Here is a 14,136-nt window from a genome sequence, read left to right as displayed (position 1 = left end):
ATTTGTTTTGTAAGTTTACTTAGTTTGTTTTTGGATTTGGAGAGGCACAGATAGCATTGTTACCATACAGCAAGATGTTCACAGGTTTGATTCTTGGCTGGTGTGCTTTCTGTGCAGAGTCTGCATATCCTCCCTTTGTTTGTGTGGGTTTCCTCCCACATTTTAAAGACATGCAGGAGATGGATTGGACACTCTAAATTGACCATAGGTGTGAGTGCGCGAGTGTGTTGTGTGGAAGAACTACCGCAGCAGGGCTAGCCACCCAGCAGTGTAAATCCTGGCTCTAGATGTTTGTCAGTGTTGAAGTGGCACCCCAATCCCTTGTGCAAAAGTGGGAAAAAGAGGTTGTGGATGATGGATTAGTTTTGCATGTGTTAAAGCTGTTACTGAAATGTTGCTCTGATGAAGCGCTTATAAATTATAGCTGAGTTTTTCCAGTGACTAAGCCTATTTGAGTTTGTTTTTGTCAGTACCTTCACAGAACAGGAATTAACATCTGAAGTGTCAAACTGTTTATTACTGATACTTAATTCTATAATGTTTGAGTGTTTTTTATTTAAGTGAAGTCAGTACTCCACCTTAACTGTAAGGAATGCTATCTTCTTGCATCTCTGTTGTGGTTTTTGTGCTTGTACGTCCAGTGACTCACTTTCTGTGATATACAGGGTTCCTGGATATGAGACGGAATTACCAGAGACAATAACGATCTTTGTCATTTGATCATATGGATTTGTCAACCTGATTTGCCTGAGGTAGCCTCGAAACAGCCAAATAACCAAAAGTGCCTTAGAATTATTTGGCTGTCTTAATGGGGCCAGCTCAGTGCCAGAATTTGTATGTACCATGTAAATATGCCATTTTTGTTCTCTTCAGTGATTTTTCTCCGTTAATATGTTCACTATTGTTATTTTCTGAACATTTTGCTCTAAGTCATGGCTGAATATAATTAAAGCAACAGTGAATAATAAGAAAACATGGGCATGTAGCAGGTTAACAAAAGTTATACATTAAAGTATATCTATACTATGAACAGAAGTATATGTTTAATTTATTAATCAGTTTTATTTGCCTCTGTGACTGCCAAATTGCTTTTCTTTAACAAATACTTTACAGAACTCATATCTGTTTCCAAGCAAAGTAAAATAATAAAGTGGCATAACAAGGCTGTTAATGCAAAATAATGAATGACAGACTAATGCCTGATGAAAGCTGCAAGGAGAAGCAGTCATTTTCCCCTCCCCCAGCAGCTTGAGTCACAGCCAGGGCTCTTCTAGGGATTTTTTTGAGCTTTGCAATTACATGACAAGAATGGTATTTTATGAGGCCCTCTCTGTGGCTGTGAATGAGAGTAAATCACAGAACAGGTAGATGTTTATGTGGCGTACTGGTTATTTTTCATGTCAGTTTACAAGTATGTCTGGACAATAATGAGCACACTGATTGAAAAATATACATGAAAGCAAAATAGTGAGTTTAAAGAATGCACTTAACAGAGGACTGTTATGCCCTTAGACTAACCCTGTTTGTAATTGTGTTTGTGTGCACAGTTTTAAACAGACAATAATAAAAACTACAGCTGGAAATATTTGGTTTGAACTGTGAGCAGGTTACAAATAAACATAACTGAGAAGCTTTCTATGCCACTAAATTTAAAGACTTTTATCTCACTCACTATTCCAAAATGTGGTCTGCGAGTGACTCTTGCTGGCTCAGGCCTGTACAATATTATAAGTTGAGAGGAATAAACATTTGCCGCACTTTTGCTAAATGAGGGAGAAAGTTTAACCTGGTCTTTCCATCTGGGAAGATTCACCTAGAGCTTCACTCCCTAAAATTAACTGTATGGTTTCTCGGGTTCCCTTAATGACCAGGGACCCATCTTGCCTCTTATGGATGGTTCATATTCTTACAGCACCACAGAAATCAGCCAGTAGGAAAAAAAAAAAACCCTACCAAAATAAATGTAAAAAGTGTAACATTTCTGCAGTGGACCAATGTGTATATCCATGCCCAGCTGCTTTTCTAGGCGCATTACAACTCTTAGTTAATATCTTTCACTAGGACTGTACCTATTCTACAATCAAGGTATATTTAGCTGCTATTTCAAACTTTCATCGTGGTTGAAATCTTCATTGTTGTTCATTAAAAGTTTGTAAGGCTTTTCTCAGAGGTGCGTTTTACTGAGATCCCCTCATTAGAGATCCTACTCCTTCTTGGGATCTGAATTTTATGTTGAAGAAATTGAAACTGCCTTCATTCAAACTGACTTCTAGAGAGGATCTCAAATTTGTATAATGGAAAACTCATTTCTTAATGGCAGTAACTACTGCTATAAGATTTTCTAAATTCATTCACTTGGCTTTGATTTTATGGTTCCAAAAATAGCTTGACAATATGACCATAGATTCACTTCTGTGAGGCAACAAAGCTCTGTATTAGGTCTTACTGTATTTTCTTGCTTAATACATTACAAAAACCACTACCTTTCTCCCAAAGAATAGCACACATAAGATAAGCTGATTACATCATCTTATATTGCTCTGTTCCCAGCTGTCCCACTCTCCAAAAGCTACTTCCAGCAGAATTCACCAGGGTATGCAGTTGGCTGTCTGATAACATACTTAAATTAAACCCTTCCAAAACAGCAGTACGGCTATTTAACATGCAATAAAAGCTCAAAAATCATTTACTTATTTCTGTTTATTCCCAGACTAAACTAAAATCAATGAACTGAAAATTTTAAATACATATGACTCCTTCTTGACCTGTCTTTAACATTTAAATATTAAAATGCAAAAATCACTTCTAAAGTGAATGCTCAACTTAATGCAATATTAAAGCATTTCCAACCATCTCACACTTCTTGCAAGAAATGTACTTGACAAAAATATGCCAGGGCTAAGATGTGCCCCAGCCCTCAGATACTGACACCATTCAAACCTCAGTGAATAACGTGTTGATTTATCCACCTCTCCTCAATACTAGGAAATCACAGCACTGCCATTATAAATGCTAAGTGGTTGAGTACGATCTGCTCTTATGCATTACAACTACTGCTTTATCCTCAATAATACACTTGTCATAAAAACAAAACATTCCTTTACTTCTTAAGATCACAGAACAACAAACAGTATTGTAACATTTCAGGGCACCCCATTCAATGCTTCTGTAGTTGAGAAAAGTTTCTCAAAAAATAGCCTTTATTTATTGGAACAATCTCCATGCAGAACTCAAAAAGATTTCAGAGTGCAAAGTAAAAAAAAAAGTAATAAACACTACAAATTCACATACATGCAACTTTCTTTCTCAGGGACACAGGCTAATGACTCCCCCCTTCAATATCTGCAACTAAATTGATAACAGCAGAATGTCAGTCCATCCATAATAAATGAAATTAATCTGATGTCATACCGTCTGTCAAGTTGCTTTTGTAAATATGTTAACAATCTTCTGACTTTTGAAAATATGAAAATAATAACGCAAATGTAGTTCGTTGTCTGTGGCATTGTTCCTAGAACATGCAGGTATTGTAAAGTCATATGTAAGTATTTCTCAGGAAATGTCTGTATATCATGTTACTATGTCCTCGGACATCTAGTGCCCACATATGTATATTGCACATAACTTGAATAACCAAACTACAAAGTGATATTTCACTTTAAGACGTGTATTGGAAGCTTCATTTTGTTAACTAAAAGACTGACGTACAAGCATTGTCACTGTAATCTGAAAATCTGATAATCAAAGTATCACTCCACCGCCTGACTGACTGCATACACACTGAATATCTCTGTGCAGTTGAACCAGTTTACAGTCCCTCTATACTGAATCCCAAATGTATGTTTGTTATTTTTTACATAAATGCACAGTAAGTTTGTTTTGCTACTGTTAACCACTAATTCTAACTTCTGTATTGTCACTCTTTAATGTTTTGATAACTTTACCTTGATTTATGAACTGCTAAATCAACCTATGTATAGTGTTCTACTGTAATGCATTCCTTGCATGAGTCATAGCTGAAAAATGTCTGTGGACTAGGCCACCTCCATGGTTTACATATTGTGTTGTACCTTTTACTTGTCACAGTTTGTGGAGTCAATAGGTGTATGTTAAACGTGAGTCTTTTGTTTGATAGTATAGCTGGAAAGTTCAAGAATGGCTGTATCTTGTCTGCTTATGGACGATCACTTCTCTCCAGTTTTGTTTATTTTGAATGTAATATTAAAAGCAAACATAAACTGTACAATATGCTGCTTTTTATATGTAAGTATATATTTAAATGTTTCACTGTGATTATGAGATAGTGATTTTTTAACATTTTTTTTAACTTTGCTGTGAATAATTTAATTTTTGTTAGATTAGTATTTGTATATTTTATTTGGAGTATTATCTTAATTACATTTGTTTCATCCACTTATTGAGATCTTATTTGGTATGTATTTTAGATATTTTTCTACTTTTGACATTTGCTTCTTTGAATTCTGACTGTTTTGTAAAGTGCTTTGTGACATTTGGGCTTATTTGAATTCTGACTGTTTTGTAAAGTGCTTTGTGATAAAGAGCTGCAGTATAATTTGATTTGAGTCCATGGTGCCAAAGCAATGATCCTAAACTCAGTGCTAGGAAATGCATAATTGCACCCTTTGGGAAGACAGCCATCCTGGCTAATTGCCATGTTAGTAATATACCCCTGAAAGTCCACCCAGTGGTCAGGAATGTGGGCACACATGTAGATATTAGCCTTACGTTTGCCCACCATGTGACCACAGTGGTGAAGAGTAAGGACACATCATCTATATCCAACGATGGTATTATCCCACTGTACTCTGCCCTTATCAGACCAATCATAGAGTACAATGCTTTGGTATGTACCTGACCAGGCATATCAGCAACTAGAGTGACATCAGAGGTTCCATACAAAAAGAATACAAGGCATAACAAACCTGCCTTATGCAGAGCGCCTTAAAGCCCTTTCCCAGTACTCAGTCCCCTACAGACTGCTGAAGGGGTGATCTATATGTCTGGCTTACAAGGCATCCACAAACCCCACACCTATGAATCTCCTGCATATTTGTAAGTCAAACAGTATCAGAAAGACAAGGTCTGAGGACCTGAATTTTGTCTGTGACTTAGAACATCCTGGAGGGACAGATGTGTGTTCCAGAGACTGCACCTTCTATGTAAAAGGTTTCCCATCCATATGAAACCGAGTTTGTCTATTACCCAATGTAAGCACAACCTAGACCATTGGATGGGGAATAGGAAGTTTTTGCCTGATGAAGCCTTTCTGGGGAAAGTTTTTGTTACTAGCAAGTGCAAGTCAGCAGCTTCAATAAATACTATATTTTAACTGAGCTTCGTGGTGCCGGTAATACTTTATTTTATTGTTTTTCTGTGTGTTACTTCAGTATCCGGCTTTATTTGCATTGGTGGTACTTTCTTATTTTGTTTGAACAAGAAATTTAGACCAGGCCTTGTACAATGGTAGCTTATAAATACCTGACCCTCAATGTCCTATTTGGATACAGGATGTCATTATTCTTTCAGGAAAACTTAGCTAGGCTTAGAAAGGACCCCCCCCCCCCGGGTCATTAGCTTAGTAACAATCTATGAATCTGAATCAATGAGTTGACTTTGATGTGTACCTGTGTTTCACAAGTGAATGAAAATGGGTATTTCTAATACAGTGACAGACGTTATTTAGTTGTGTTGCCTGAAGAGTATTTAAATACCAAGTCACACAGACTTTTTGGAAGTGCAAGCTTTAGATCCAGCTGTAGAGAAAGAATCTGTAGTTACATTTCCAGCAGTAGGCAATGGAATAACATCCCTAGGTGTTAATAATAATGATTCCTGCTTATGAATGCATAGAAAATGTGATAAATTCAGTCGTTATGTACCCCCTGTACATTAGTGACTCTTGTGATGCTGTGTTACTGTCACTGCCTGCATGGGCTGCAGTAGTTTTCTACAAACTATACTTTCTCAGATGTTTCATTATTGTCACTGGATCATCCCAAACCAGTAAGTAATATCCAAGTTAGGACACATCGACTGAATATGGTATTGGAATATGTTGTTGGAGCACCTGCTTACTACTTAAGGACTTACAAAGAGCTCTGTACTTAGTTGTACTTAGTCATAACAGAAGCGTAGTAGTTAAGGTACATTAACCATTGGCGATTAGAACTACATTTGCAGGCACTCGCACACGTAGTCTGATTTCCCTGCATTCATGCAGTTACATCTCCTTCTGTTTACTTCATTGTGGTTTAACAACTTTGATGGATTCAGTTTTCCTCCTTCAGGAAGGAGAGATAGTGTCATACTCTTTTACATCCTTTCAAGGGGCATACCTCTCCTAGCCTTGGATTATTGGTCAGATGTACACTTTTGTCTTCTGTCCTAGTAAGTTATTGCAGGATTGATTTCTTCAGTAATTCAGTAGTTAGCTCAACATTTTTAAACTAGGGTAATGAAATGCTTCCTGCTAACTCTGAAGATGATATTTGTTCATCTAACCATATGTCTTTAACATTTTTTCCTTATTTTATAGGAGTCAAAGTTTAGTGCCATAGTATCCCTAAAGGGGAAGCGCATTTCTGTCCACCTGACTCTCAAACGGTAAAGTATTTTGTCATTGTAATTTCTTTTGCTTTGGTGTGTATCATTAGTTTGTAAGTGAACATCCATAACTACTATCAAGATAAGTTATTGCATTTAGGAATAGAGGCATGCTCCTGCAGTTTATGGCATCTTACTGTATCACTTCTTCTTCTTTCGGCTTTTCCCAGTTAGGGGTCGCCACAGCGGATCACATGTCTACTCATGATTGGCAGTGGAGTTTTACAGTGTCGAGTTGCCAGCCCGGCGCCCAACTTTCCACAGAAGGCACACACACACACACTCATACCTAGGGCCAATTTAGAGTGTCCAATCCACCTACAGCATGTCTTTGGGATGTGGGAGGAAACTGGAGCACCCGGAGGAAACCCACGCAACCACAGGGAGGACATGTAGACTGCGCACAGAAGGCACACCAGCCGAGGATCGAACCAGAGAACCTCTTGCTATGAGGCGACAATGCTAACCGCTGCACCACCGTGGCCGCCCAACTTACTGTATCACTAATGACTTGCATTTAGGAATAGAGGCGTGTTCCTACAGTTTATGGCATCTTACTATATCACTAATGACTTGCATTTAGGAACAGAGGTGTGTTCCTGCAGTTTATGGCATCTTACTGTATCACTAATGACTTGCATTTAGGAACAGAGGTGTGTTCCTGCAGTTTATGGCATCTTACTGTATCACTAATGACTTGCATTTAGGAATAGAGACATGTTCCTGAAGTTTATGGCATCTTACTGTAACTGCGGTGGTGGTGCTGCGGTAGCATTGTCGCCTCACAGTTAGACGTTGCCCGTTCGATTATCAGCTAGTGCATCTTCTGTGTGGCGACATGCGTGAATGGGCATTCCTTCGTTGTAGGTTGTGCGTTAGGCCCGGCAAGCCAGCACGTAAAAATCTACTGCCAATCATTAGCAGACCGGAGTTCCACTGTGGCGACCCCTAACCGGGAAAAGCCGATAGACACAACAACAACAACAACTGAGTCAGCCCTGCTAGTCAGTAAAGTAAACTGAGGTCTTGCTGATCTGAGGATGCGGTGCTGAATCAGCCAAAACTTACTGTAAATGACAATTTTGCACTGTTCATAGTAATTCATGATGTGGTAGTTTGAATGTAGGTATATACTTACTCAAACCAGGTTTGCTTGCAGTTTTTTTTTTTTTTTTTTTTACAAAAGATAACTCTCCCTTTCTTAAGATTGCTGGTAAGACTACAACTAGATTATTGCCTTCCACTATTAAATTCATATAAGAATAGGAAAGTGATAGCATTTGGTGCAAAGGAAGGTTGCAAGGGTGATATAGGATGAAGAAAGGATAACCTATGAAGAAAAAAGACTGGACAGTCAGGGAATCAATCCCCAAAGGAAAGAAGGCAAAAGGAGTAAGGCAAAATGGGCTTATGAAACTTACTAAGTGGACATGAGAAGAAATGCAGCTAAAATAACTGAATAGGAATGGGGTGGGAAATGAACTCCAAACAAAAGAAACAAACTTCATCATGAACTTGAGGAAATGGTAGTTCAATGAAAGAGAGGTTGACAGATGTAATGGGTTTCTGGAGTGAATGGCAAAGAGCACATCAGGAGCATTTAAGTGAACATGAGTTAGTGATGAATAGGCAAGTACAGAGTTCTGAATGAAACAATAATGAATTGACTGAAGAGACCAGCAGTCTGCTATTCTTGTTACACTGGCATTTATTTGCATGTGCATGTATTTTATACAAACATATACACACACAGCTATGTGTGTGTGTGTGTGTGTGTGTGTGTGTGTGTGTGTGTGTGTGTGTGTGTGTGTGTGTGTGTGTATATATATATATGTATATATATATATATATATATATATATATATATATATATATATATATGTGTGTGTGTGTGTGTGTGCGTGCATGTGTGATTCATACAAGTCAGTGGTAAATAGCATTAAACTGATTCTGTTATGGTCTGCCAAGTAATAATTTGATGAAACTACACTTGGATGACCACAACTGGCTGAAGTTTTGTCTTTATGAAGAAACAGTAAAAAAAAAGCTTTTTTCATAGGTTCATAGGTTGGTACTAGGCTATCAGCCCTAGGGCCTATACAAGCCTAGCCATAACAATTCCCTGGCTATTTCTTCCCACACTATTTACTTCCCTGGACCCCTGTCTAGCAGGGCGACTGACGTGATCCGCGTGGTGAATTTCCTTTCTCCCATCCAATCGTCAAGGTTCCTTTTGAATAGGGCCAAAGAGGTGCTCTGCTTGACATGTATGGGCAGTCTATTCCAGAGTCTGGGGAGTCTCTGGGTCAGGAACCTATCCCTCCAGCATGTTTTGTTTATTGTGATGACAAGGTTTAGATCCCTGGAGCATGTGTCTCTGAGGGATTGGGATTTCTTTAAGTGTAGCATGTCCAACAGCTCTGGGTTTGACATGGCCTTGTATGTTAAGCAGAGATCGCCTCTGAGAGTAGACGATATGTGACAGAGTTTAGCTGGAGTTTTTTAAGGCGGTCAGCATAGGGCATCTGCTTTAGGCCTGTGATCCTTTTAGTGAGGCATTTCTGCAGCCTTTCCAGTTGTTGCAGATGTCATGAGAGGTACATACCAAACGGGGCGTTATATTCTATAATGGGTCTAATGAGGGATGAGTACAGTGGGACAATGACCTCCTTTTTTCTGGATGAAAAGCCCTTAGTGATGGGGTGTGCCACATAGAAGGATTTCCTTACTGTTATGGTGATGTGGTTATCAAAGGTGAGACCACTGTCCACCTGTGTCCCTAAATCTCTTATCACACTTTCAGTGTTTAGTGTACTGCCACCTATGTGGTAATTCACGGGTGCATGTTTTTTTTTCCCAAAGGGGATAATTCATTCATTCATTTTATGCTTAACTTCTGAGAGACTCGCTTGGCTACAAACATCTGCATTAGAAGCTGAAGTTAAGTAAAACTTGCAGTAGAGTATTTTAGTATTCTGTTAAGTACAAACTTGCAGTTTTAAAAGTACTGTATTTTCATTTTATCTGTTTCCTAATTGTGTGTTTCATTGAACAGTGTGCTGTGTGTGTGTCTGCTATAAGAGGGGGTGGTGTTATCACGTCTTTGTTTTCTGATATTTATAGCCTAGAGGGATTCTTCTATACTTTAAGTGCTAGCCACAAAGTTTGAGAAATCATTTTAATGTCAACTTCTGAGAGACTTGCTTGGCTACAAACATCTGCATTAGAAGCTGAAGTTAAGTAAAACTTGCAGTAGTTTATTTTAGTCTTCTGTTACATATACACTTGCAGTTTTAAAAGTACTGTATTTTCATTTTTTCTGTTTCCTAAGTGTGTGTTTCATTGAACAATGTGCTGTTGGTGGCTCTGGAATTGCCTGCCCCTCCTGTAAGTCTGTATTAGAACACTCCTCCTGGGTCCATCTCATTTGCTCACTTAACCGAGTACAGTGAGATCATATTCTGAGTCTAGTGTTCACTCGACTTAATACAGAGAGAAGATTTGAAAAGGCCAACCCACCTAGGTTTTTCCTTCCTCTCTCCTTGCACTTAAAAAAAAATTGCACTTTATTCATCTGCTTTTACTGTATTTGTTTTTCCTCCTACTTTATTTTGCTTTTCTTAAAAGTACTCAATTTTATTTATTCTGCTGCATTTATTACTGCTTGGTAGTAGCCTGATTAAATTGTAACTGTTATTCTGAGTCTTTTGGTTTAAGCACTTGAGCTTCATACCAGTTGTTTTACATTAAGAAGGTTGGTGGTCTGCACTGTTGTAGCAGGACAGGAAGCTTACACCCTTCTAAGCTGGGAATTGCTGATTGAAGGCCCAGTGTCTGCTATTCTAAAAGTGTATTAGTTCTGGCTTAAGCACTTGGGCTTCAGGACAGTTATTCTACATTAAGAGGGTTGTGGTCTGCACTCTTGTGGGAGGAGAGACTGGATTCTGCCCTTCTGAGCTGGTAATTTCTGGTCACAGGCTTATTGTGCCTGCTTATTTGAAATGTTTATTTCTGAAATTGGTGCGCCTTGTTGCTGTAGCATTGACCAGATTCAGGCCTGCTGAATCTAGCTTTGTTTGTATAACTTGATAACTGATTCAGGCCATCTTTTTTTGGTTTAGGTTCACCTGCACCTTAGTAGCAGGAGTGTGCAGTTAGAACTTGTCTGATTGAAGACTGCTGGAACAGGGCTCAGTTTTGAGCTTTTTTTATGGTTAATTGGGTAACTTGTTTAAATCAGTTTGTTTTTCTATTGTTTTATATATATATATATATATATATATATATATATATATATATATATATATATATATATATATATATATATATATATATATATATATATATATATATATATAGATATATACATATATATCTATATCTATATATATATATATATATATATATATATATATATACATATATATATATATATATATATATATTGCACTTTATTCATCTGCTTTTACTGTATTTGTGTTTCTTCCTACTTTATTACTAGGGGCATTGACTACAACTCTGATCTGTGATATATAACAATAAGTATCCTTTTCTGTGCATTTAGAGTGTTTTTTTTATTGTATCTGCTTTATTTTTTGAAAAAAAAAAATAAAATATATATATATATATATATATATATATATATATATATATATTTGTTTCCCACCTTTCTAAGCTAATATAGTCCAGTTTTCAGGTTAGTGCTGAATTCAGGGCTGTGTTACAAACCTCTGTGTTTTCCCATACCTTACTTGGATAGAAGGAAGTTTCTCTGTTCACCTGTGAGAGAGGGGACCTTTGAGCAGCCTATCTGTCCCTGGAGGAGTGGTTTCAGCCCTGAAATTAGTAGTTTATTGGCCATTTTGGGCTAATTTCTATCTCTTTCATTTCCCTGCTATAAATACTGCATTTTCCCAGTTTTGCACACCGGGCAGCACCAGTTAGCTAGGGTAAAACTATTCCCGGCTCCACAAAGTCTCCTTTTCAAATTTTCCCTTAGAACTAGACAAACTTTCAACTTAAGCACTCAAGCCATTCATTTCTGATCCCGGCACTTGCTCAAAACTTATAGCAAGCACTTATAAACCCTAGCACTAGACCCTCTTGTACTGTACAGAAGGACAAGGCTCTCTATTTGACCTTACCAGCCATCCAGTAAAACAGGTCACTGTACCTATCCAGGCATGTCCAAAGGGCAGTTTCAGGTGTACTCTCCAGTCCAGCTGGTGAATCTGGGCATTTTGAGGCAATATTGCAACTGCCTCATGTACACAGACAACCCTCTCCTCCTGCCACCAAACACTAATACATGCGAGAGATGCAATTATACAGCCAAACTGGAGGCTAAGCTCTCTCAACCCAAGACTGGATCAGACAGTCAAGAGGAGAAGGGAAATACCTGCATCACACCACCAGTCTCACATAGACCCATTAAACCAGCACCAGCAAAAACACACATAAATAATGAAAACATACTCGGAGGCTCTAAATAAAAATCTGCAAAACCAAAAAAGACCTACAAAGCAAACAACCAAGCAACCTCCACCCCCAACACAAACCATGAAACACATACTTCACAATAACCAGTGTGCCATGCAATCATAGCCCTGAAGACAAAATAACATACCCAACATACTAGTAATAGGTGACTCTATAGTCAGACATACTGACGTCCCACTCACTAGGCTGAATAAAGAGAAGGTTACTGTTAGCTGCCTGTCGGGTGCCGGGGTCCAACACATAACACAAGCACTCAGGTCACTCCAGAACAAGTACAAATATTACTCTGCCATTGTCCATGTTGGTTTCAATGACCTGAGCTGTACCTCCCTGGACTCCATGAAAAGAGACATGGAAGAGCTCTCTGATCACGTAGCCCAGGCCAGTATGACCCTGACCCTGAGTAGCATCCTGCCCTCACCAAGAATGATACCACGTTATAAAGAAAGTATTCTCGATTTCAACAATTGGCTAAGTTTCTGGTGTCATTCAAAGGGGATCCAGTGTCTGTCCACCTGGGATGACATGCTCGACAAGCCATGCTGCTTCGCTAGAGATGGCTTGCACCTGTCACCCTTAGGCTTTTGAATACTGGCCAAGCCTCTTGCCACCCCCATAGTGCCTTTTTTAGGCAAGGCTCGAAAGACAAACCCACTGCCGTAAATAGCACAAGTAACAAAAAACTGAGGGTAATGCTACTCCATGCCAGAAGTCTAAACCTCAAAATGCAAGCACTCGAGGCACTCCTCAGTATGGAGAAAATCGATATATGTGCAGTAACAGAAACCTGGTTTAAGGCTCCAGAGAGCAACCCAACACTACCAGGCTACAATTCATACCATACATTTCAGCGACAGAACCTAAACCAAAATACAAAATGCGGGGGCATATCCATATTCATCAAGGATACCCACACCTCCAGGTTAGTGGCACAGTACGATGCTTCAGAGATCATCCATATGCAACTAACAACTGGCAAAACTGCAATTCAAATTGTAGCTTGCTACAGATCACCCACCATGTCCCAGGACCCCCATTCCATGTTTCTGGAAACTCTGGGAAACATAAAGGTCCTACCAAACACCCTAATATTGGGTGATTTCAATTACCCAAATATTAACTGGGAGAACTACTCAAGTACTAACTCCCTTCTTGTCCAACATTTCCAAGAATTTATAAACTCAAACACCCTGGTTCAACTGGTCAACACTCCCACCAGAGGTGACAACATATTGGACCTGGTCATCACCAACATGGGCGACCGGTGTTCCACACTGGAGGTCAACCCCTTGGTGGTTAGATCTGACCATGAACAAATCACTTTGGATATCCACATTCCGCCCCCACCCACAGACAAGGAAACCACCGTGAAAAACTTTTCAAAAGCAAACTTCACGTTACTTAAGACTGAGGTGGAAAGTTTCAAAGCCCCTATGCTGAAGGATAACGCTGTCCTAGCTGCAAAATCCTTTACTAATGCATTCTACGGGCACCTACAAGAATGCATGGATCGTGCCACCCCAAGCAAAACCAAGACTCACTTCTCCAAGAAAAGGAAACCAGACTGGTGGACACCTGCCATAAACAAGCTATACAATAGAAGGAGGAAACTAGTACAGAAAAGAGTAAAATCCCAAGAAGGGAAGACATCTCTGATTAGTATCAGCAAGAAACTACGATCCCTCATAAAATCATCCAAGGCGAGCTTTGAAAGAAAAATTGCCAAGGACTCCAAAGATAACCACAAGGCATTCTTTAGCTACATCAAGAATCTAAGTGGCAATGCCCAGATCTGCTCAGAGTTAGTGCAGAATGGCACACAATACACTGAACCGACCGATATCACCAACATCCTGGCAGACATGTTCAGCGCAAACTTCACCCCTGTCTCATCCCCAAAAGGGCCCATAACCATACCAGAAGAATGTAGAGTCCCTGAAATCACAGACACTCAGGTTAAAACAGCACTCTCCAAAGCCAAAAACAGAGTATCAATGGGACCGGGCAGTATCC

General features: G+C 39.0%; 1 protein-coding gene across 2 annotated transcripts in view; it reads left to right on the top strand.

Annotated features, from left to right (window-relative positions):
* LOC122817075 (phospholipid transfer protein) overlaps positions 1 to 14,136 on the top strand; it is a 257,047-nt gene that overhangs the window by 193,420 nt on the left and 49,491 nt on the right. For both annotated transcript variants that reach the window (XM_044090228.1, XM_044090227.1), the window contains exon 12: positions 6,557 to 6,624. In XM_044090228.1, the coding sequence (XP_043946163.1) occupies positions 6,557 to 6,624 (68 nt within the window). The remainder of the gene's footprint in view (positions 1 to 6,556; positions 6,625 to 14,136) is intronic.

The sequence above is a fragment of the Protopterus annectens genome, chromosome 12.part0, assembly GCF_019279795.1.
Source record: "Protopterus annectens isolate FY-2018-M chromosome 12.part0, PAN1.0, whole genome shotgun sequence".
NCBI classification, from domain to species: domain Eukaryota; kingdom Metazoa; phylum Chordata; order Ceratodontiformes; family Protopteridae; genus Protopterus; species Protopterus annectens.
Note: the sequence above shows the minus strand (reverse complement) of the source record. Positions and strands in the feature narration are given on the sequence as shown.